General features: G+C 44.6%; 1 protein-coding gene across 1 annotated transcript in view; it reads right to left on the reverse strand.

The window, feature by feature from the left end:
- The window catches only part of gabbr2 (gamma-aminobutyric acid (GABA) B receptor, 2), a 971,826-nt gene that overhangs the window by 111,472 nt on the left and 836,230 nt on the right, over nt 1–24,124 (reverse strand). Inside the window, 1 exon segment of the mRNA XM_068004534.1 lies at nt 13,806–13,928. Coding sequence (XP_067860635.1) covers nt 13,806–13,928 — 123 coding nt within the window.

Raw genomic sequence — 24,124 nt, forward strand, 5'->3', positions numbered from 1 at the left:
GATGCCTTCAAACCTGTACACCTTACTTTTCACATTTTTCTTTTTTCTTTCCTCCCATTCTTTTTTCATGATCTTCCCAGCACATTTATCACCTATTAGTGAAAGGCATGCAAGAGCTAACCCATTTGAGATATCTACCATTGGCACTCTGTCGCTGATCTCTTGTAGTTGTGTGAGAGCAGCCGAGGGTGACTCTCCCTCTGATGAGAACTGTCTAACCTGCACAATGGCACGATAGCGACTAGGAACTTGACATGTAGGTGATAATAGTCCAAATTTCACTGCTCAACAGTATAGCACTGTGCCACTATTTTTGATTTGCTACCTCACATCTGTGAAGACAAACTTACATTGCTCCTATTATCTAATCAGTGAATAGCATTTTAAAAACATAGATTTCCCTAACCATCCTTGCCCTTGGCTACTGTAGAATATATGAGGGTAGAAATTACCTTAGGCATGTTAAATTGCGAGCGTTTAACATGCTTTTACAAGATTTCTCACTCCGTTGACTGAGTGCAACGGAACACAGAATACAGCTGAGAGTTTGGTGAGTGTGGGAGTTCGGTGAAGTGGGGGAAGGAGGTGCTGCTTTACCTTGCTTTTCCTAACTTTTTGCGCAGAGTGGCGGCGGACCTGAGCAGCAGAAGACCGAGGGTGGGGATAAAAGCAGCAGCAGACCTGCAACAAGAGAAAACAACTGTGCGATGTCACTGTTGAGGCAGGAGAGTCCGAGAGGTGAGCACAGTAAAAAAAAGGACAGTCCGAGAGCGGGAGGAGAGTCTGAGAGGTGAACGCAGTGTAAATCTAAGGCAAGTCATGGCAGCACAGCTCGCACCCGTGATATGCTCCTCCTGAACTATGTGGGGATCATGGACACTACCAGTGTCACTGGTGACCATGTGTGCAGGAAGTGTGTCCAGCTGCAGCTACTGGCTAACCGTATTTTGGAGCTGGAGCTGGAACTGCGGGTGGATTCACTGTGGATCATCCGTGATGCTGAGACTATCGTGGATAGCACGTTCAGTGAGGTGGTCACACTGCAGGTAAAGATTACGCAGGCAGAAAGGAAATGGATGACCGCCAGGCAGAGTAAAAGGACTAGGCAGGTATAGCAGGAGTCCTCTGGGGCCATCTCCCTCTCAAACAGATATACCGATTTGGATACTGTTGGGGGAGATGGCTTATCAGGGGAAAGCAGCAAGAGCCAAGTTCGTGGCACCACGGGTGGCTCTGCTGCACAGGAGGGGAGGAAGAAGAGTGGCAGGGCTATAGTGATAAGGGATTCAATTGTAAGGGGAACAGATAGGCGTTTCTGTGGCTGCAAACGTGACTCCAGGATGGTATGTTGCCTCCCTGGTGCTAGGGTCAAGGATGTCACGGAGTGGCTGCAGAGTATTCTGGAAGGGGAGGGTGAACATCCAGTAGTCGTGGTCCATATCGGTATCAACGACATAGGTTAAAAAAGGGATGAGGTCCTGCAAGGTGAATTTAAGGAGTTAGGAGATAAATTAAAAAGCAGGACCTCAAAGGTAGTGATCTCAGGATTACTACTAGTGCCACGTGCTAGTGAGTATAGGAACAGGAGAATAGACAGGATGAATGCGTGGCTGCAGGGAAAAGCAGACTAGCAACTGTCAGAAAGGTAGTGAATTTCTTGAGTGTGTCCAGGATAGTTTTCTGCAGCAGTATGTCCTAGAGGCAACAAGGGGGCAAGCCATACTAGATTTAGTAATGAGTAATGAATCAGATTTAGTTAACAGCTTAACTGTGCGTGAACACCTATCCAATAGCAATCATAACATGATCGAGTTCAAGGTAGTGTTTGAAAGGGAAAAAAGTGAGTCAGCTGCTAAGATTCTAGACTTGGGCAAGGCCGACTTCAATGGGATGAGACAGAGACTGTCCACAGTAAACTGGGCAAATCTGTTGATGGGTAAAACGACTGATGATCAGTGGGAAATGTTTAAAGAAACATTTAACGTGATACAGAACCAGTTTATACCCCTGAGGGGCAAGAACTCTACTTTCCAAAAAAACCCAGCCATGGACATCTAAAGAGGTAAGGGACAATATAAGACAGAAGGAAAGGGCATACAAAAAGGCAAAAAATGGCACAGATCCTGGCGAATGGGAAAGATACAAAGATCAACAAAGGGTCACAAAACAGATAGTAAGAGATACAAAAAGAGAGTATGAAAGGAAACTTGCAAGGGATATCAAAACAAATACGAAGAACTTTTATAGTTATATTAGGAAAAAGAGGGTGGTCAGGAGCAGTGTTAGCCCCTTAAAAACTGAAAGTGGGGATATTGTCATTGACAATGGGGAAATGACGAACATGTTGAATAATTACTTTGCGTCAGTATTTAGAGTAGATAAAGAGGATAGCATGCTGGAAATCCCAAGAAAACTAATATTGAATCGGGGACAGGAACTCAATAAAATTAACATCAGTAAAACAACAGTAATGAAGAAAATAATAGCACTAAAGAGTGACAAATCCCCAGTACCAGATGGTTTCCATCCCAGAGTTTTAAAGGAAGTAGGTGAGCACATTGCGGATGCCCGAACTATAATCTTTCAAAGTTCTCTAGATTCAGGAACTGTCCCTCTGGATTGGAAAATTGCACATGTCACTCCGCTTTTTAAGAAAGCAGAGCGAGGGAAACCAGGGAATTATAGACCAGTTAGCCTAACATCTGTTGTGGGGAAAATGCTAGAGTCTATAATTAAGGGTAGGGTGCCTGAACACCTCGAGAATTTTCAGTTAATCAGAGAGAGCCAGCATGGATTTGTGAAAGGTAGGTCGTGCCTGACAAACCTGATTGAATTTTTTGAAGAGATGACTAAAGTAGTGGACAGGGGAATGTCAATGGATGTTACTTATATGGACTTCCAGAAGCCATTTGATAAAATCCCACATAAGAGACTGTTAACTAAGATAGAAGCCCATGGAATCGAGGGAAAAGTAGGGACTTGGTTAGGAAGTTGGCTGAGCGAAAGGCGACAGAGAGTAGGGATAATGGGAAGGTACTCACATTGGCAGGATGTGACTAGTGGAGTCCCGCAGGGATCTGTCTTGGGCCCTCAATTATTCACAATATTTATTAACAACTTAGATGAAGGCATAGAAAGTCTCATATCTAAGTTTGCCGATGACATAAAGATTGGTGGCATTGTAAGCAGTGTAGATGAGAACATAAAATTACAAAGCGATATTGATAGATTAGGTGAATGGGCAAAATTGTGGCAAATGGAATTCAATGTAGACAAATGTGAGGTCATCCACTTTGGATCAAAAAAGGATAGAACAGGGTACTTTCTAAATGGTAAAAAGTTAACAACAGTGGATGTCCAAAGGGACCTAGGGGTACAGGTACATAGATCATTGAAGTGTCATGAACAGGTGCAGAAAATAATCAATAAGGCGAATGGAATGCTGGCCTTTATATCTAGAGGACTAGAGTACAAGGGGGCAGAGGTCATGCTGCAGCTATACAAAACCCTGGTTAGACCGCACCTCGAGTACTGTGAGCAGTTCTGGGCACCGCACCTTCGGAAGGATATATTGGCCTTGGAGGGAGTGCAGCGTAGGTTTACTAGAATGATACCAGGACTTCAAAGGTTAAGTTACGAGGAGAGATTACATAAATTGGGGTTGTATTCTCTAGAGTTTCAAAGGTTAAGGGGTGATTTGATCGAAGTTTATAAGATATTAAGGGGGACAGATAGGGTGGATAGAGAGAAACTATTTCCGCTGGTTGGGGATTCCAGGAGTAGGGGGCACAGTCTAAAAATTAGAGCCAGACCTTTCAGGAGCGAGATTAGAAAACATTTCTACACACAAAGGGTGGTAGAAGTTTGGAACTCTCTTCCGCAAACTGCAATTTATGCGAGCTCAACTGTTAAATTTAAATCTGAGATGGATAGCTTTTTGGCAACCAAAGGTATTAAGGGATATGGGCCAAAGGCAGTTACATAGGGCTCAATGTTAGCAGGGCTGCGGGTTCGCGGCGGGGGGGGGGGCTATTGGGCGCGTGGGTAATGCGCCCGGTGAAATTAGTCAGCCACCCGCGCGATCGCTGCCCAATTGGATCCACTTACCTGTTCTTCCAGGTTCCCCACTGCTGATCTGCGCGTCGGGCGGGCTGCGCATGCGCAGTAAGATCTGTCAGCTGGAGGAGCTCTATTTAAAGGGGCAGTCCTCCACTGACAGATGCTGCAACAAATCGAAAAAATTACAGCATGGAGCAGCCCAGGGGGAAGGCTGCTCCCAGTTTAATGATGCCTCACTCCAGGTATCAATAGATGGGGTGAGGAGGAGGGGGAGGACAGAGATCTTCCCCCCAGTGGGTGGGAGGAAGCGGCCTGCCTCTGCAACCAGGAAGGCCTGGCTCGAGGTGGCAGAGGAGGTCACCAGCACCACCAACATATCGCCCACCTGCATACAGTGCAGGAGGCGCTCCAATGACCTCAGTAGGTCAACCAAAGTGAGTACACTTACTCATTCCCCTACACTCCATCTGCCACATCACCGCCCCCACCCCACATCTCCTTCTGCACTGCCAACACTACTCTGTCACATCACCCCTCATACCCACTCAAACCTCATCCTCATCTTACCTGCACTTACTCACCTCGCCAGTACTCATCCCGCCACTACCACTCAACCCAATCCTCATACAATCTCATGGCTCTATCTCATACTCACCCTCTCGTGCATGTCTTTCACAGTCAGCCTCACTCAACCTGCCACTACCTGTGCTGCAGCCACAGGGCATGCATCACATATGTGCAGTAGGCAGCGTAAGGCAAACGTGTCATGAGCATGAAGGGGATGCAAAAGGGTGTTTGAGGGTTTGTCATGGTTTTTACTTATATTGAATTTCTGACCAACTCACATTACATATTATATTGGCACCACTACTGCCACGTCTTTGCGAATCTTGTCTGGTTTGTGCAATAATGCCCTTTCCTGAGGATCACTATGAAGACCCACAACTGATGCCACCCATTGTGTCACTGCAGAGTGGGTGTCGGTGTATTTGCAGGGCTCTTTTGTGCAGACGGCTGAGAGACGTCGGCGATGTCCCCGGTGGCACCCTGGAAGGATGCGGAGGAGAAGTTGTTGAGGGCAGTGGTGACTTTGAGAGCAACAGGTAAGAAGATGGTGCTCGGGCCAGCTGGGAGCAGCTCGGCATGAAGGAGGCTGCAGGTGTCCACGACTACATGTCGAGTGACTCTGAGCCTCCGTGTGCACTGCTGCTCAGAGAGGTCCAGGTGGCGAGGGTAGTGCCCTCTGCGACGCATCTCTCTCTGCGGTTGCCCTCCCTCCTGCTGTACAGGTGGATGTGTCACAGCACTCTGTTGTAGAGCTTCACGTGTCAGAGGTGGACGGCGTGGACGGCGAGGCTGGTGAGGCTGTTCACCCTCCGAGGAGGTCATGACTGCAGCTTCGGCGGCCCCCATCCGGAAGATGTACATCTGAGGGGGTCCGCAAGGTAGGTAAGTGTGTCCTCACACCGGGGTTGCGGTTCCAGGTCGGTGAATTTTCTAGTTAGGAGGAGGGTGGTGGAGGCCAAACTTTGTCCAATGTGACGGAGTGGCCACCTGTCGAATGGACCTTTGCAGCTGCCACAGGCTGCTGGCTGCAACACCTCCGTTTGAACTGGGAGTGTTTCCCCCAGTATGGGAAACAGTCTCAGTTCAGTGGAAAATCCCACCCCTCCTAATGAAACAGCTCAATCAGGTCTGGAAACGACCTGAACGAGCAAGATAAATACTTTCAAGTGGCATCCCGCTGGCTTTAATTGCCTGCGGGATTCCCACCAGCGGGGGCTGCGCGCGCATGCCGGCGCGTCAGTGGTGAACCCGGAAGTGGGCGGGTTGGAGCCGGGCTCCTGTCCCGCTCCGGGATTCCCCGAATTTCGGAGCCCCCCAGCCAGGAACGCACCCGATAGCGGGTGCTAAAATGATGCCCACAGAGTTAGATCACAGATCAGCTATGATCTTATCAAATGGCGGAGCAGGCACGAGGGGCTGAATGGCCTACTCCTGTTCCTATATTCCTATGTTCCTACGTTGTCATAATGTAGGGGTTAACCCATTCAAAATAAACAGCTTAACGGCAGTGCTAAAATAGCATAGAGAGAGAAGGAATTTGGTATGAGCACATTAAGTGTTTGTACAATATCATCAATAGTCAGTTCCACCCGATAAAATATTTTCCACTTGCCTGATTGGATGCAGCTTGACAAAGCAGTCCGCTTGATCGGTGCTTCATCCACAAGCTTAAAGATCCGCTCCCTCCACCACCGGCATACAGTGGCTGCAGTGTGTATTATCTACATGATGCACTGCAGCAAGTCACCAAGGCTTCTCTGGCAGCAATCTCCTAAACCCGCAACCTCCACCAACTAGAAGGACAAAGGCAACAGATGCCTGGGTACACCAACACTTGCAAGTTGCCCTCCTATTCACACACCATCCCAACTTTCACATATATTGTCGTTTTTCATCGACGCTGGGTCAAAATGTTGGAACTCCCTACGTAACAGCATTATCAGGGAGCAGTTTCATCACATGGACTTCAACGGTCCAAGAAGAAGGCTCACCACCGCCTATTCAAGGGCAACGAGGGATGGACGATAAATGCAGGCTGAGCCAGCAACGCCCACATCCTGAAAGTGAATTGAAAAAAAAAGCGGCTAAAATTTCCTGTGCCTTTAAAGCACGAAAATCTCACAATCTAGATGGGAGGAAGAATTTGGAATGGAACCAGGTCCTTTTCCGGCCCGCCAAGAAATCTCATGGGCGGATCGCAGTTGCTTCTTCTTCTTACCCGGTGCTAACATGTGAGGTGAGGTGAGAGTGACTGTCTTTGACATCAAGGCAGCATTTGACCGAGTGTGGCACCAAGGAGCCCTACTAAAATTGAAGCCAATGGGAATCAGGAGGAAAACTCTCCAGTGGCTGGAGTCATACCTAGCAAAAAGGAAGATGGTAGTGGTTGTTGGAGGCCAATCATCTCAGCCCCAGGACATTGCTGCAGGAGTTCCTCAGTGCAGTGTCCTAGGCCCAACCATCTTCAGCTGCTTCATCAATGACCTTCCCTCCATCATAAGGTCAGAAGTGGGGATGTTCGCTGATGACTGCACAGTGTTCAGTTCCATTCACAACCCCTCAGATAATGAAGCAGTCCGAGCCTGCATGCAGCAAGACCTGGACAACATCCAGGCTTGGGCTCATAAGTGGCAAGTAACATTCGTGCCAGACAAGTGCCAGACAATGACCATCTCCAACAAGAGAGAGTCTAACCACCTCCCCTTGACATTCAGCGGCATTGCCATCACCGAATCCCCCACCATCAACATCCTGGGGGTCACCATTGACCAGAAACTTAACTGGACCAGCCACATAAATACTGTGGCTATAAGAGCAGGTCAGAGGCTGGGTATTCTGCGGCGAATGACTCACGTCCTGACTCCCCAAAGCCTTTCCACCATCTACAAGGCACAAGTCAGGAGTGTGATGGAATACTCTCCACTTGCCTGGATGAGTGCAGCTCCAACAACACTCGAGAAGCTGGACTCCATCCAGGACAAAGCAGCCCGCTTGATTGGCACCCCATCCACCACCCTAAACATTCACTCCCTTCACCACCGGCGCACAGTGGCTGCAGTGTGTACCATCCACAGGATGCACTGCAGCAACTCGCCAAGGCTTCGTCGACAGCACCTCCCAAACCCGCGACCTCAACCACCTAGAAGGACAAGAGCAGCAGGCACATGGGAACAACACCATCTGCATGTTCCCCTCCAAGTAACACACCATCCCGACTTGTCATCATCGTCGCTGGGTCAAAATCCTGGAACTCCCTACCTAACAGCACTGTGGGAGAACCTTCACCACAGGGACTGCAGCGGTTCAAGAAGGTGACTCACCACCACCTTCTCAAGGGCAATTAGGGATGGGCAATAAATGCTGGCCTTGCCAGCGACGCCCACATCCCATGAACGAATAAAAAAAAACATCCGAGGAGGAAGTGGGACTGAGGGATAATGGCTTTAATCCACCTTGAATAAGCCCACAGTGCTCTCTGTGACTCTCTTGGCACTCTCTGAAGGGCTCATTGAAACACCCATTGTTGCCCCCTTAAAAGCAACAAGCCCTCCTTAAATGTGTTCCCTCTCCACCTCTCCATCTTTAAGATCCTGCTTAAAGCCAACCTCTATGACCATGCTTTTGGTCACCTCTCCGAATATCTTTCTTTGGCTCGGCATACATTTAAAAACAATATGCTTCTGTGATCCGCCTTGGGTGTTTTTCTACATTAAAGGTGCTTTTTAAATGCAAGTTGTTGCATTTCAACATTCCATCATATGGTCAAATGCAGTTTTAGTTGTGATGAAATTACTTGTAATAGCAAACGAAGATAATGTTAATTAGTTTATTACTGATATTATTCACATGATTGTGATATAAAAAGGAATAGTAGCTCACCACATAAGTGACTGAAAAGTTTGGCAATGTAGCACATGAAATGGAAGACCAGAGCAGAAGGACAGACAGATTGTGTGCTGCAGCAGTAGTGGTCTTGCTGCGTGAGGCGCAGGTAAGGAGGGCACTCTAGTTTAGACCTCTAGGGCACTTCCACCAGAGGACAGCCGTGTCTTTCATAATAGTTACCTACCATTGTTGATGCAATTTCACAGCTTTAGTCTGTTATGGATATATGGTTCACTGAGCTGTTTATATGTCTGCTGTTCAACCAGCAATGCAATATATCCGGATTTGGTGGAGGAGACTCAGGCACAATGTTACAATATTATGCTGATACACTCTTTTTACCTGTGGAACTGGGGAAAAGTCCAAGCTAGACTCAAACAATTAAAGTGTCCTCCCTCCAACAGCTCTTTACTGTTCCACTGGCAGAATCAACCTAATCTCCAGTAAGGTAATTCCATAACAGAAAAACATTGTAAATTGATATTAGTTCAGTAGTCTGACTTTCTAGGATCATAAAATGTGCTATTGAAGTTGTGATTAATGTGTTTCTTAGTAGAAATATTACATAGAAATTTCATCACTCCAACTGTCCAGTACCACCCACACCCTCAGATAGTCGGTTCTTCTATTCCTTCACTGACATTTCTCACTTTAATCAGCACCCAAACACCAGGAAAATAAATGAGATCTGCTATAAAATAGAACAACAAAGACACAGACATGCCTGGGTTCAACACACCAGGCAGCATAACATTTCATAGCTGTTCTCTGACATGTTGTATATAACCCATCAGCTGTAGCAGAATATTTATCAAACTCTGCTTCAGAAAACAGCCTAGGAGAGTTTTTTTCGCCCACTGTGATTAGCCACCTTGCTCTTTTGTTTTCCTTTCTTTCATACTGAAATTTTTAAGAAGCTATCATTATTCAAGCTACCCTCCTTTACCAATGGACTCCCTTGGGAAATGATTTGTAGGCCTCATTACCAGAATCTCTTCTGTATCCCCCGTCATATGTCATAGAAATCAATGTAAATTTAGTTGCACAAAGGAGATTCCACCTAACAGTCAGCCAGTTCTAAGAGATGCACCTTTGGGAGTATAACAGTATTGTATGTGACTCGGGTATACATTGTTCAGCATTGATAGGTTTTGTCCTAATAGGATGTTACTTGATAGGCACTGAGATAAGGAGAAATTTCTTCACTCAGAGGGTGGTGAACCTGTGGAATTCTCTACCACAAAAGGCTGTGGAGACCAAGTCACTGAATATATTTAAGAAGGAGATATATAGATTTCTAGACACAAAAGGCATCAAGGGGTATGGGGAGAGAGCGGGAATATGGTATTGAGATAGAGGATCAGCCATGATCATATTGAACAGCGGAGCAGGCTCGAAGGGCCGAATGGTCTACTCCTGCTCCTATTTTCTTTGTTTCTATGCGCTGCTGTATTGCGCAACTAAGTTATTTCTATTATATGTTAATTTCACACCACAAATGAAGTTTGAATCAACTGTTAAATACATCAGGCCAGAAATTTGACTCGGCCCGTTTTCAGGCCTAAATAGGTGGCGCGCTGGGAGTGCACGCCAGAACCTAAAATTGGGCCTCGTGTCTCATCATCGTAGAATCATAGAAACTTACAGCACAGAAGGAGGCCATTCGGCCCGTTGTGTCTGCGCCGGCAGACATAATGCTGACATCAATTTGCTGGTGAGTTGCAGATGCCAAGCTGGCATCCAGAGGCAGCTCGCAGGTTTGACAAGGAAGAATTTGGATTGGCTGCCTCCCCAGCAGTGGCCGTCAGGTAGGTCATGGGAGGGCAGCAGAACAGGAGGGGGGCAACCACAGATTGGCAGCGGCCTTCGAGATTTCTGTGGGGTTTGGAGGAGCATTCCTGCTCCCTCCCGCTTCATATAAAGGTACGTTTAAAAAAAATTACTTAGCCTCCTTTAAAGACCATTGCTTAGGCTGCATTACGATCCACAAAACTGAGTGAAGCAGGCCCAGCACCAGTTCTGCTCAACCCCATTTAATCTTATGGAATGGTCCCTAAACAGGTCTTTGTGTCCTCATTAACATATTCGAGGGGCCTAACACCTGTTTTCGGTTGTCCAGTGCGCCTATAAATTTGCTGATTTACACATTGTAATAAAATGAATTACCAATAATCTAATGAAACATTTTATTGTGCATTTGCACATTATTGTTTCATATTTATTTTTGACATTTGTATGTGCTATTGTACTTATTTGTATTGTGTTTGTATATTATTGTTTCTAATGGAGGTGAATCTCTGTGGGGGTTCTACTGCTTCTATGTATTATTTTACATATGTATTTATTGTGTTACTTACATAAATGGACAATTCTCTTCAGTAGAAGGCAGCAGTAAGATTTAAAGCTCAGCTCAGTGTAACACAATGAATACATATGTACAATAATACATCGAAGCACACAATACATCAATACGTACTAATGATAAGATAGACATAATGACCTACATTTTAACCCCATGAACGGTTGGGTTGGGGGTGGGTGAGAGGTAAAAATTGTAAAAAAACTAAAACCCAACCCCAACTCACCTCCAACCCATCCACTTCCAGTTTTAACGGAGGCGGGATGAGGGGCGGGCGACCAACCTGCTCTTAGGAGGTGGATCGGTCAGTGAAAGCTTTGAAGGAGGCTGCGGGCCTCCATTTTTACAGTTTTTTCATTTTTAACTCCTAGGGGCTGGGATTCTCAGGCCTTCTGCTTTACGCCAAGTGAGAGGAAGCGAGAAGGCCCGGAACAGCAAGTAAGTGCCTTTATCGCACTACATGTGGGCCCGGAAGAACAGGAGTGCTTTCCCCAGACCCAACAAGCCTATCGGCAGAAACCACCCCCTCAACGATCTCTGATTCCACCCCCTCAACGATCTCTGATTCCACCCCCCCGCACAATCTCCGACCCCACTGATGACCGACCCCAATGAATCCTGACCACCCTGAACCCCCCCACCCCACCCCCTTCCCAGCTCCGGGTCAAAATTTAAGCCAATGGTGGTGAATCTCTGCTTATTACGCCATTTTGCCAGAGTTTTTGTGGCTCTTTATTTCATCCCAATCCCTGCTAAAATCCTTTATATCACTTTTGAAAATCAATTTCTCAAATGCTTTCCTTGCTAGCCTCCCTCTTTCACTATTCACAGACCTTACCTAATCCAGAACTGTGTGACTCAAGATCTCTCCTACACAAAGTCCCACACACCAATCATTCCTGTCCTCAATAAGTTCCACTGGTTGCCTGTGCTTCAGTGAATCAATTTTAAGATCCTCATTCTCATTTTCCCCTTCTTCCACTGCACCCTTCTGGGAAATTTTCCTCAGCCCTAAAACCCAGTCCAAATCTGTTCCTCTAGCTCTCAATTGCTGCTTGTTCCCCATTCCTCTGTTCTACAATCCGAGGCCAACCTATCTTCATTATGCCCCTGCCCTCTGGAATTCACTTCTAAGTTCACTGCCTTGCTCACTCTGAGCGTGCTTTCTAAAATCCTATCTCTTTAACCATACCGTCAGTCTCCTTCCTGAATTCCTTCACTTCCTGCTCCGTGTCTACCTCTCTCCTTTGTAAAGTGTTCTGGGATATTCATCTACGTTCGGAAATGTAAGTAGTTGATAGTGTACATATATATATGTTATTAGAAGTATGTATACATTGTGTATATGTCATTGTACATATTTATTAGTTGTATATTTGCAAGTGCAATTGTGTATTGCATTTACTGCATTTTTTACACTGACAATTCCGACAGATGTATGTAATGTAGTAGGTCACAGTCTGTGATAAATTAGAACATTCCTGAGGGAGCTTTCCATGTCCGAAATTATTTAAACCACAAGCGATATGATCTTCATATAATCTAGCAATAATAATAAATGTAAAATCACTGCCTTTCTATATTCATAAGGCTTTTAGTATAAGCCTAACTATTCTGGAGTTTATTTTCTTTTAGCAGAATGGTATTTCTGGTATATTATTACTAAAATACAATTAAACTAATGCCACTAAGGAAAAATATAGGATATCAACATATTCTTAATTTTGTTGGTGAAAACAAAAATCAAAAGCTTTTGAACTATATACTGGCTGACAGAAGCAACCCTTCTGTCTTTAAAAGCCAATACTACTAAATATTTTTCAAATCTTAATTTTATAAACATTTTTACTTCAGCTTTATTCTCCTTTTGATGCCTGCCCATCTGAGCTGGATCTGTGGAAACTTTTAGAGCGTAGACATCTCTGATGCCGCTACTAATGTTATTAGCAGAGTGGGATAGGTTTCTGGATTTTTATTTCTATCTCTCTAAAATACCAGGTTATGCTGCCACGATGTGCTCCAATTAGTACACCTTGACCATAGTTGAAGGGGTAGGTGAATTGGGGCTCTGTGAATGGGAGTCCATCATTAGACTAAAGCTGCATGGCCATCAGGCAATTATTGTTCAATAAGACCTATGCCCAAAAAAACTATCCATGTGGTTCAACCCTTTCAACCTTCACATTTCTCATTTTCTGTCCAAAATATAGGAAATTCTGGATATTTCCAAAGGTACTTTAATTACACCTCCGGACATTCCCGCATCTCATAAGATTCTATCCATCCTTTCGCACTCAACTGAGAACTGTGTGACTGAGGACAATCTTGTAAGATTGGCCGCAGCTGCCTTTCAGTTCTCATTGCTTCAACTTCCAGCTTTAGATAAATTGGTCCCATTTAAAACATAAAAACAATTTGGTTTTCTTTATTAGGGTCATTTTCTTCCCATTTTGAATGTATGATTGAATAGTAATAACATAGTTAGGTACATGTTAACCGAGAATAGGCTTGCAGCCTCGTCCTTCAAATTCCTGGCATATCCTTTTATTCACAACATAGCACACAAGCTTAAACATAAAGCAGAATTGAAGAATTTGGCAGAACTAGAAATCATCTTTCTTTAAATTCTCCACACTTTCTGGAAACACTGTAATGTTACATTTGTATTTTGCTTTTTTTATATACAACTATGGTTCTTAAAGTATTTAGACATGGACTTAAGATTATCGCAAACTGACCATCCAATCATGGTCCCACTGTTTTAAAAACCTTTTTATGGGAAGTAGTTCAGCTCCTTCAGATTCTCTTGAAAGCATTTTTCTCTATTATACTCCGCTTATTTCAAATTCTCAACAATATCCACCCTAAAATAAAGCAGGAAAGAGCAGCTTCAAACCCAGACTTCAGTATTCTTAGTTACACCCTGTTAACTAACCTCTAAAGGGTAGTCTTCCACAGTCCTCTTCAGGGGATCCACAACCTGCCAGCAAATGAGGATGCAGAGATCGATGAGCAGCATCCCACCAACAATAATAAGCAGCTTCTGGTCCTTGATGATCTAATGAGAGAGAAAACACTCCATGATGTTTCCAGCATTCAAACAAACCCATTTCACACAACTTTTTCCAAGATTAAAACTGAGACAAGTAAGTGAGCTCAGTTAAAAGTCCAAACATTGCCGAAGTAACCAAATTCATTTTATGTTGTTTTAGGATTTGTTGGCAGTGAATTCCATATTAACCGTGTGGTGATGGTGACCACCAGATACAAGAATCTAAAGGTCCGCTCCCACAACTGAGCTCTCACACCATATGAACTCAAATGTGACTTTATAATCAAAATATCGAATAAATGTAGCATTGAACACTGTTGAACAGAATACCTTTATTACCATAATTTGCCTTGTGCCAGCCTTGGCTCATTGATAACACTCTGGCTTCTGAATCAGATGGCTGTGGGTTCAGTCCCCACTCCAGTATTTGAGCATGTAATCACAACTGACATTCCAGTGCAGTACTGTTGAAGTGCTGCACTGTTAGAGGTGCTGCCTTTCAATAAACTGAGGTGCTGTTTGCCCTCTCAGGTAAAAGATCCATAGCACCATATGTAAAGAACAGCAGGAGAGTTCTCCTATGTGTTGGCCAACACCACTAAAACAGTTTAATGGTCATTTATCTCATTACTGTTTTTGGGACCTTGCTATGCACAATTTAGAATAGAATCATAGAAGTTTACAACATGGAAACAGGCCCTTCGGCCCAACATGTCCATGTCGCCCAGTTTATACCACTAAGCTAGTCCCAATTGCCTGCATTTGGCCTATATCCCTCTATACCCATCTTACCCATGTAACTGTCCAAATGCTTTTGAAAAGACAAAATTGTACCCGCCTCTACTACTGCCTCTGGCAGCTCGTTCCAGACACTCACCACCCTTTGAGTGAAAAAATTGCCCCTCTGGACCCTTTTGTATTTCTCCCCTCTCACCTTAAATCTATGCCCCCTCGTTATAGACTCCCCTACCTTTGGGAAAAGATTTTGACTATCTACCTTATCTATGCCCCTCATTATTTTATAGACTTCTATAAGATCACCACTAAACCTCCTACTCTCCAGGGAAAAAAGTCTCAGTCTATCCAACCTCTCCCTATAAGTCAAACTATCAAGACCCGGTAGCATCCTAGTAAATCTTTTCTGCACTCTTTCTAGTTTAATAATATCCTTTCTATAATAGGGTGACCAGAACTGTACACAGTATTCCAAGTGTGGCCTTACTAATGTCTTGTACAACGTCAATAAGACATCCCAACTCCTGTATTCAATGTTCTGACCAATGAAACCAAGCATGCTGAATGCCTTCTTCACCACCCTATCCACCCGTGACTCCACTTTCAAGGAGCTGTGAACCTGTACTCCTAGATCTCTTTGTTCTATAACTCTCCCCAATGCCCTACCATTAACAGAGTAGGTCCTGGCCCGATTCGATCTACCAAAATGCATCACCTCACATTTATCCAAATTAAACTCCATCTGCCATTCATCGGCCCACTGGCCCAATTTATCAAGATCCCGTTGCAATCCTAGATAACCTTCTTCACTGTCCACAATGCCACCAATCTTGGTGTCATCTGCAAACTTACTAACCATGTCTCCTAAATTCTCATCCAAATCATTAATATAAATAACAAATAACAGCGGACCCAGCACCGATCCCTGAGGCACACCGCTGGTCACAGGCCTCCAGTTTGAAACACAACCCTCCACAACCACCCTCTGTCTTCTGCCGTCAATCCAATTTTGTATCCAATTGGCTACCTCACCTTGGATCCCGTGAGATTTAACCTTATGTAACAACCTACCATGCGGTACCTTGTCAAAGGCTTTGCTGAAGTCCATGTAGACCACTTCTACTGCACAGCCCTCATCTATCTTCTTGGTTACCCCTTCAAAAAACTCAATCAAATTCGTGAGACATGATTTTCCTCTCACAAAACCATGCTGACTGTTCCTAATCAGTCCCTGCCTCTCCAAATGCCTGTAGATCCTGTCTCTCAGAATACCCTCTAACAACTTACCCACTACAGATGTCAGGCTCACCGGTCTGTAGTTCCCAGGCTTTTCCCTGCCGCCCTTCTTAAACAAAGGCACAACATTTGCTACCCTCCAATCTTCAGGCACCTCACCTGTAGCTGTCGATGATTCAAATATCTCTGCTAGGGGACCCGCAATTTCCTCCCTAACCTCCCATAACGTCCTGGGATACATTTCATCAGGTCCTTGAGATTTATCTACCTTGATGCGCGTTAAGACTTCCAGCACCTCCCTCTCTGTAATATGTACACTCCTCAAGACATCACTATTTATTTCCCCAAGTTCCCTAACATCCATGCCTTTCTCAACCGTAAATACCGATGTGAAATATTCATTCAGGATCTCACCCATCTCTTGTGGTTCCGCACATAGATGACCTTGTTGATCCTTAAGAGGCCCTACTCTCTCCCTAGTTACTCTTTTGCCCTTTATGTATTTGTAGAAGCTCTTTGGATTCTCCTTTGCCTTATCTGCCAAAGCAATCTCATGTCCCCTTTTTGCCCTCCTGATTTCTCTCTTAACTCTACTCCGGCAATCTCTATACTCGTCAAGGGATCCACTTGATCCCAGCTGCCTATGCATGTCATATGCCTCCTTCTTCTTTTTGACTAGTGCCTCAATCTCCCGAGTCATCCAAGGTTCCCTACTTCTACCAGCCTTGCCCTTCACTTTATAAGGAATGTGCTTACCCTGAACCCTGGTTAGCACACTTTTGAAAGCCTCCCACTTACCAGAAGTCCCTTTGCCTGCCAACAGACTCTCCCAATCAACTTCTGAAAGTTCCTGTCTAATACCATCAAAATTGGCCTTTCCCCAATTTAGAATTTTAACTTTTGGGCCAGACCTATCATTCTCCACAGCTATCTTAAAACTAATGGAATTATGATCACTGGTCCCAAAGTGATCCCTCACTAACACTTCTGTCACCTGCCCTTCCTTATTTCCCAAGAGGAGGTCAAGTTTTGCCCCCTCTCTAGTCGGGCCATCCACATACTGAATGAGAAATTCCTCCTGAATACACTCAACAAATTTCTCCCCATCCAAGCCCCTAATGCTATGGCTGTCCCAGTCAATGTTGGGAAAGTTAAAGTCCCCTACTATTACCACCCTATTTTTCTTGCAGCTGCCTGTAATCTCCTTACATATTTGCTCCTCAATTTCCCGTTGGCTATTTGGGGGTCTGTAGTACAATCCTATCAAAGTGATCTCTCCCTTCTTATTTTTCAGTTCTACCCATATAGACTCAGTGGGCGAACCCTCGGATATATCCCCTCTCACTACTGCCGTGATGTTCTCCCTAATCGAGAACGCAACTCCCCCTCCTCTCTTAATTTGGCTCGTGTGTTTCTCAACATTGCATCAGTGACTGCACTTCAAAAGTGCTTAATTGACTGTGAAACACTTTGGAACATCCTGAGGTCGCGAAAGGTGCTATATAAATGCAAGTTCTTTCTTTTATTGGAAATAATACAAGTCATTTCTTGTCCTCCTAGTCATTGCATAAGGAAAGAATAATTATTATATCCAACTATGTATCTCTGGTTATAATCTATAAATCGGGTTTATTAAAAGTAAAAAGCAAAAGATTAACACAGCAGATTCTACTAAATTACAACATATAACTTACACCTCCTTGTTTCGTAAAATATGAAGCTGGAACCTTTTGCTAGCTCTCATAATAACTGAGAGCCTGGATCAGCATCCATCACACAAACTTATACATGAGGCTGAGAATATCCCCGGGATACTTCACACGTTCACTTCTACATGAATGAAATAAGAGGAACGGATCAACTGGCAAAAAGCTGCTGATTATATTTCTCGGCCTGGGCAAGTAGCTGTCAATCAAACCTTTTTTTCAGAAACAAAAGACGTGAAAAGGTATCTTTCACGATTAAATAAAGCTGTCAATCACACATTGGATTTAAAACACAGCAACTGCTTGCTTGCAACAGATGTACAACTATCAGTGTGTCAGCAATTCCAAATAATTAGCTTTGTCTAAAAATTTACCATGTAGAGGGCAAATTTGTGAATGGAGGGCGAATTTCAGTGAGTTAAAAAGGGATCTTGCCCAGGTGGATTGGAATCAAAAATTGGTAGGCAAAACAGTAATTGAACAATAGGAGGCCTTCAAGGAGGAGTTGGTTCAGGTACAGAGTAGACACATCCCTATGAGGGGGAAAGGAAGGGCATCCAAAGCTAGAGCTTCCTGGATGACTAAAGATATAGAGATTAAAATGAAACAGAGAAAGGAGGCTGATGATGAATGTAAGGTTCATAATACAGAAGAGAACCAAGCTGAATACAGAAAGTACAGGGGAGATATAGAAAAGGGAATAAGAGGGGCAAAGAGAAAGTATGAGAATAGATTAGTGGCCAACAGAAAAGGGAACCCAAAAGTCTTTCATAAACATATAAATAATAAAAGGGTAGTCAAAGGAAGGGTGGGACTGAGTAGGGACAAAAAAGGAGATCTTCTTGTGGAGGCAAAGGGCAGGGCTGAGGTACTAAATCAATACTTCGCATCCGTCTTCTCTCGGGAAGAGGAGGCTGCCAATGTAGCAGTAAAAGAAGAGGTAGTAGTGATATTGGTTAGGATAAAAATAGATAAGGACGAGGTACTTAAAAGATTGGCAGTACTCAAAGTCGAGAAGTCACCCAGTCCAGATGGAATGCATCCTAGGTTACTAAGGGAAGTAAAGGTGGAAATTGCAGACTCTGGCCACAGTCTTCCAATCCTCCTTCGTTATGGGGATGGAGCCGGAGGACTGGAGGATTGCAAATGTTACATCGCTGTTCAAAAAAGGGGAGAGGGATAAACCCGACAATTACAGGCCAGTCAGCCTAATGTCAGTGGTGGGGAAACTTTTAGAGACAATAATCCGGGACAAACTTAATTGGCACTTGAAAAAGTATGGGCTAATAAATGAAAGTCAGCACAGATTTGTTAAAGGAAAATCGTGTTTGTCTATTTTGATTAAGTTCTTTGATGAAGTAATGGAGAGGGTTGATGAGGGTAGTGCGGTTGATGTTGTGTATATGGAATTTCAAAAGGCATTTTTTAAAGTACCACATAATAGACTTATTAGCAAAATTAAAGCCCATGGGATTAAAGGGACAGTGGCAGTGTGGATACAAAATTGGCTAAGGGACAGAAAGCAGAGTAGTGGTGAACGGTTGTTTTTCAGACTGGAGGGAAGTACATAGTGCTGTGCCCCAGGGGTCAGTATTAGGACCAGTGCTCTTTTGATATGTATTAATGACCTGGACTTGGGTATACAGGGTATAATTTCAAAGTTTGCATAGACAGACTGGTGAAATGGGCAGACGCATGGGGCTCAATTTTAAAATGAAAGTCCAGGGGTGTTGGGGGCAGAGGGGCAAAGAAAATTGGAGAAATCTGGAGGAGGCAGGATTCCTGGCTCCAACCCGCTGAAGAACGTGCACGGCCCAGAGTTATCTGGATGCGCGCTCTGTTCCCGAACCCGGAAGTCCCACCGGCTTTATTTAAACAAGCAAATGTACCTCATTGAAGTACTTAAGGTACTTTATTTTTGGCATATTGGCCACTTAAAACGATTTTGAACTTACCTTGGTGGCTTTCCCACGGCTTCCGATTCACGCCTGGTGAAAGGTGGGAAGGGCCAGATCAGGCAAAAATAAAGTAAATAATCACATTTCCTATTGTAAAAAAATAAATTAACATACCTTGCAAACGATGTCAGCTGCACCCCCTGCTCTGATGTCCGATATTTCTCCGATGTCCGATGTCTTCTGCACACCCGCAACTTCCGATGTCCAATGTCTTCTCCCCCCCAACAATGTCTGATGTCTTCTGCACACCCCCATCTTCTGATGTCCGATGTCTTTTGCAACCCCCACTTCCGATGTCCGATGTCTTCTGCAACCACCACTTCCGCTATCCTCTGCAATCCCCACTTCCGATGTCCGATGTCTTCTGCAACGCCCCCTTCGCTGTCTTCTCCCCCCCCAATGTCCAATGTCTTCTCCCCGCCTTCCGATATCCGATGTCTTCTCCCCCCTCCCCGATGTCCGATGTCTTCTCCCGCCCCTCCGATGTCCGATGTCTTCTCCCGCCCCTCCGATGTCCGATGTCTTCTCCCGCCCCTCTGATGTCCGATGTCTTCTCCCCACTCCCCGATGTCCGATGTCTTCTCCCGCCCCTCCGATGTCCGATGTCTTCTCCCCGCCCCTCCGATATCCGATGTCTTCTCCCCCCACTCCGATGTCCGATGTCTTCTCCCCCCCGATGTCTGATGTCTTCTCCCCCCTCCCCGATGTCCGATGTCTTCTCCCGCCCCTCCGATGTCCGATGTCTTCTCTCCCCCACCCCGATGTCCGATGTTTTCTTCCCCCCTCCCCCCGATGTCCGATGTCTTCTCCCCCACCACCCGATGTCCGATGTCTTCTCCCGCCCCTCCGATGTCCGATGTCTTCTCCCCCCTGCCCTCTGATCGTTGTCTTCTCCCCCCAACTCTCTCACAACGGCCAATGAGGTTTCTCTCTCTCTTTCTCCCCCCCGCTCCGGATTTGCAGTTCCTGTCGCCAGCCAGCCTGTCAATCAGGCTGGCTTACGTGCACGAAACCCGGAAGAGGCTTTAATTGGCCTCATTAGGGTTGCCCACCTACTTGCCTTCCGGGTTTGGCGCCGCAAATCACCCCCTCCCACCGCTGCTATCCCGCCGCCCTTTTAAAATTGAGCCCATGGCAGATGAAATTTAATGCAGAGAAGTGTGAAGTGATGCATTTTGGATGAGGAGAGGCAATATAAACTAAATGGCACAATTTTAAAGGGGGTGCACATACACAAATCTTTGAAGATGGTTTTTCAGACTGGAGGGAAGTGGTTGAGAAGGCTGTTAAAAAGCATATGGGATCCTGGGCTTTACTAATAGAGGCATAGAGTACAAAAACAAGGAAGTTATGCTAAACCGTTATTAAACACTGGTTAGGCCTCAGCTGGAGCATTGTGTTTATTTCTGGGCAGTACACTTTAGGAAAGATGTCAAGGCTATAGAGAGGGCACAGAAGAGATTTACTAGCATTGTACCAGGGATGAGGGACTTCAGTTATGTGGAGAGATTGGAGAAGCTGGGGTCGTTCTCCTTAGAACAGGAAAGGTTAAGGGGAGATTTGATAGAGGTGTTCAAGAGCATGAACAGTTTTGATAGAGTAAATAAGGAGAAACTGTTTCCAGTATCAGGAGGGTCGGTACCAGAGGACACTGATTTAAGGTGATCGGCAAAGGAACCAGAGATGACACCAGGAAACATTTTTTTACGCAGCGAGTTGCAATGATCTTAAAAACACTGCCTGAAAGGGTGATGGAAGCAGATTCAATAGCAACTTTCAAAAGGGAATGAGATAAACAGTGGAGTGGAAGTGTTTCAGTTCCAGTGTGTGTCATGACTGCAAAAAGCATTCAAACCTCCTGGTGTTTCCATTTACATAAAGGTGGTTGTACGTTCCCATTCATATAAAGAGTGCATGTGTACTCCCATTGATCTGGAGCTTGGCCCAGGTTCCTGGGTAGAGTGTGGCATAGTGACTGGTAAAATAGGTTCACTATTACATCTGTCAGTTTCTCTGACTAGGAGTCAAAACTGACTGGATTAAGGATGTAATAGTGGCTCTTTTAAGAAGTATATATTTTGGAATAGTATTTTAAGGAATATTATTAACAAAGAAACAAATGAAATGGGCCCAGGCCTCTGCCAAAGCCCCTTTGAAGTGGTTGCTGGTCAGTGCATGAAATAACTATGGGAACCCTCTGGGTATGTTACTCACTTCCAGTCAGCATTAATGTCAAAAGACCAGGCTAAGATCAGGAATTCACAAAGAAACATAGAAAATAGGAGCAAGATTAGGCCATTCGGCCCTTCGGGCCTGCTCCATCATTCAAAATGATCATGGCTGATTGTCTAACTCAGTACCCTGTTCCTGCTTTTTCCCCATATCCCTTGATCCCTTGAGCATTAAGAAATATATCTGTCTCCTTCTTGAATACATCTAATGACTTGGTCTCCACTGCCTTCTGTGGTAGAGAATTCCACAGGTTCACCACCGTCTGAGTGAAGAAATTTCTCCTCATCCTGGTTCTAAATGGCAGACCCCCTATCCTGAGACTGACCCCTGGCTCTGGACTCCACAGCCATCGGGAACATCCTCCCTGCATCTAGTCTGTCTAGTCCTGTTAGAATTTTATATGTTTTGATGAGATCACCTCTCATTCTTCTAAACTCCAGAGAATATAGGCCTAGTCGACCCAATCTCTTCTCATACATCAGTCTTACCATTCCAGGAATCAGTCTGGTAAACCTTCGTTGCACTCCCTCCATGGCAAGGACATCCTTCCACAGATAAGGAGACCATAACTGCACACAATACTCCAGATATGGTCTCACCAAGGCCCTGTATAACTGCAGTAAGACATCCCTGTTCCTTTACTCAAATTCTCTTGTAATGAAGGCAAACATATCATTCACCTTCCTAATTGCTTGCTGCACCTGGATGCTCGCTTTCAGCAACTGGTGTACAAGGACACCCAGGTCTCGTTGCACCTCCCCTTTCCACAATCTATCACCATTCAGATAATAATCTGCCTTTCTGTTTTTACAACCAAAGTGGATAACCTCACATTTATCCACATTTTACTGCATCAGCCATGTTCTTTCCCACTCAGCCAACTTGTCTAAATCACACTGGAGCCTCTTTGCATCCTCCTCACAGCTCACATTCCACCCCAGCTTTGTGTTGTCTGCAAACTTGGAAATGTTACATTTAGTTCCCTCATCCAAATCATTGGTATATATTGTGAATCGCTGGGGCCCAAGCACTGATCCCTGCGGCACCCCACTAGTCACTGCCTGCCACCCGGAAAAAGACCCGTTTATTCCGACTCTCTGTTTCCTGTCTGTCAACCAATTCACAATCCATGCCAGTATATTCCCCCCAATCCCATGTGCTTTAATTTTGCACACTAACCTCTTGTGTGGCACCTTATCAAAAGCCTTCTGAAAATCCAAATACACCACATCCACTGGTTCTCCCCTATCTATTCTACTAGTTACATCCTCAAAAAACTCCAGTTAGATTTGTTAAGCATGATTTCCCTTTCATAAACCCATGCTGACTTTGTCCAATCCTGTTAATGCCGTCCAAGTGTTCTGTTATCACATCTTTTATAAGGCTCTTGCATTTTCCCCACTACTGATGTTAGGCTAACTGGTCTGTAATTCCCTGTTTTTTCTCTCCCTCCTTTATTAAATAGTGGGGTTACATTTGCCACCCTCCAATCTGTAGGAACAGTTCCAGAGTCTATAGAATTTTGGAAGATGATCACCAATGCATCCACTATTTCCAGTGCCACTTCCTTTAGTACTCTGGGATGTAGATTATCAGGCTCTGGGGATTTGTCAGCCTTTAGCTCCATTAATTTCCATAGCACTATTTTTTTAATAATACTGGTTTCCTTAAGTTCCTCCCTCTCATTAGACCCTTGGTTCCCTAACATTTCTGGGAGGTTATTTGTGTCCTCCTTTGTGAAGACAGAACCAAAGTATGTGTTTAATTGTTCTGCCATTTCTTTGTTCCCCATTATAATTTCCCCCATTTCTGACTGTAAGGGACCTACATTTGTCTTCACTAATCTTTTTCTCTTGATATATTTATAGAAGCTTTTACAGTCAGTTTTTATGTTCCCTGCTAGTTTACTCTCATACTCTATTTTTCCCCTTTTAATCAATCTCTTTGTCCTCCTTTACTGAATTCTGAACTGCTCCCAATCATCAGGCTTGGCGCTTTTTCTGGCAATTTTATATGTCTCCTCTTTGGATCTAATACTATCCTTAATTTCTTTTGTAAGCTAGGGTTGAGCCACCTTTCCTGTTTTATTTTTGCGCCAGACAGGAATGAATAATTGTTGTAATTCCTGCACAAGTTCTTTAAATATTAGCCATTGCCTATCCACCGTCATCCCTTTTAGTAAAGTTCTTCAATCTATCATAGACAATTCGCATCTCATACTTTCATAATTTCCTTTATTTAGATTCAGGACCATAGTTTCGGATTCAACTACTTCACTCTCCATCTTAATGAGGAGTTCTATCATGTTATGGTCGCTCTTCACTAAGGGACCCTG

Source organism: Heptranchias perlo, chromosome 2 (assembly GCF_035084215.1).
Source record: "Heptranchias perlo isolate sHepPer1 chromosome 2, sHepPer1.hap1, whole genome shotgun sequence".
NCBI lineage: Eukaryota > Metazoa > Chordata > Chondrichthyes > Hexanchiformes > Hexanchidae > Heptranchias > Heptranchias perlo.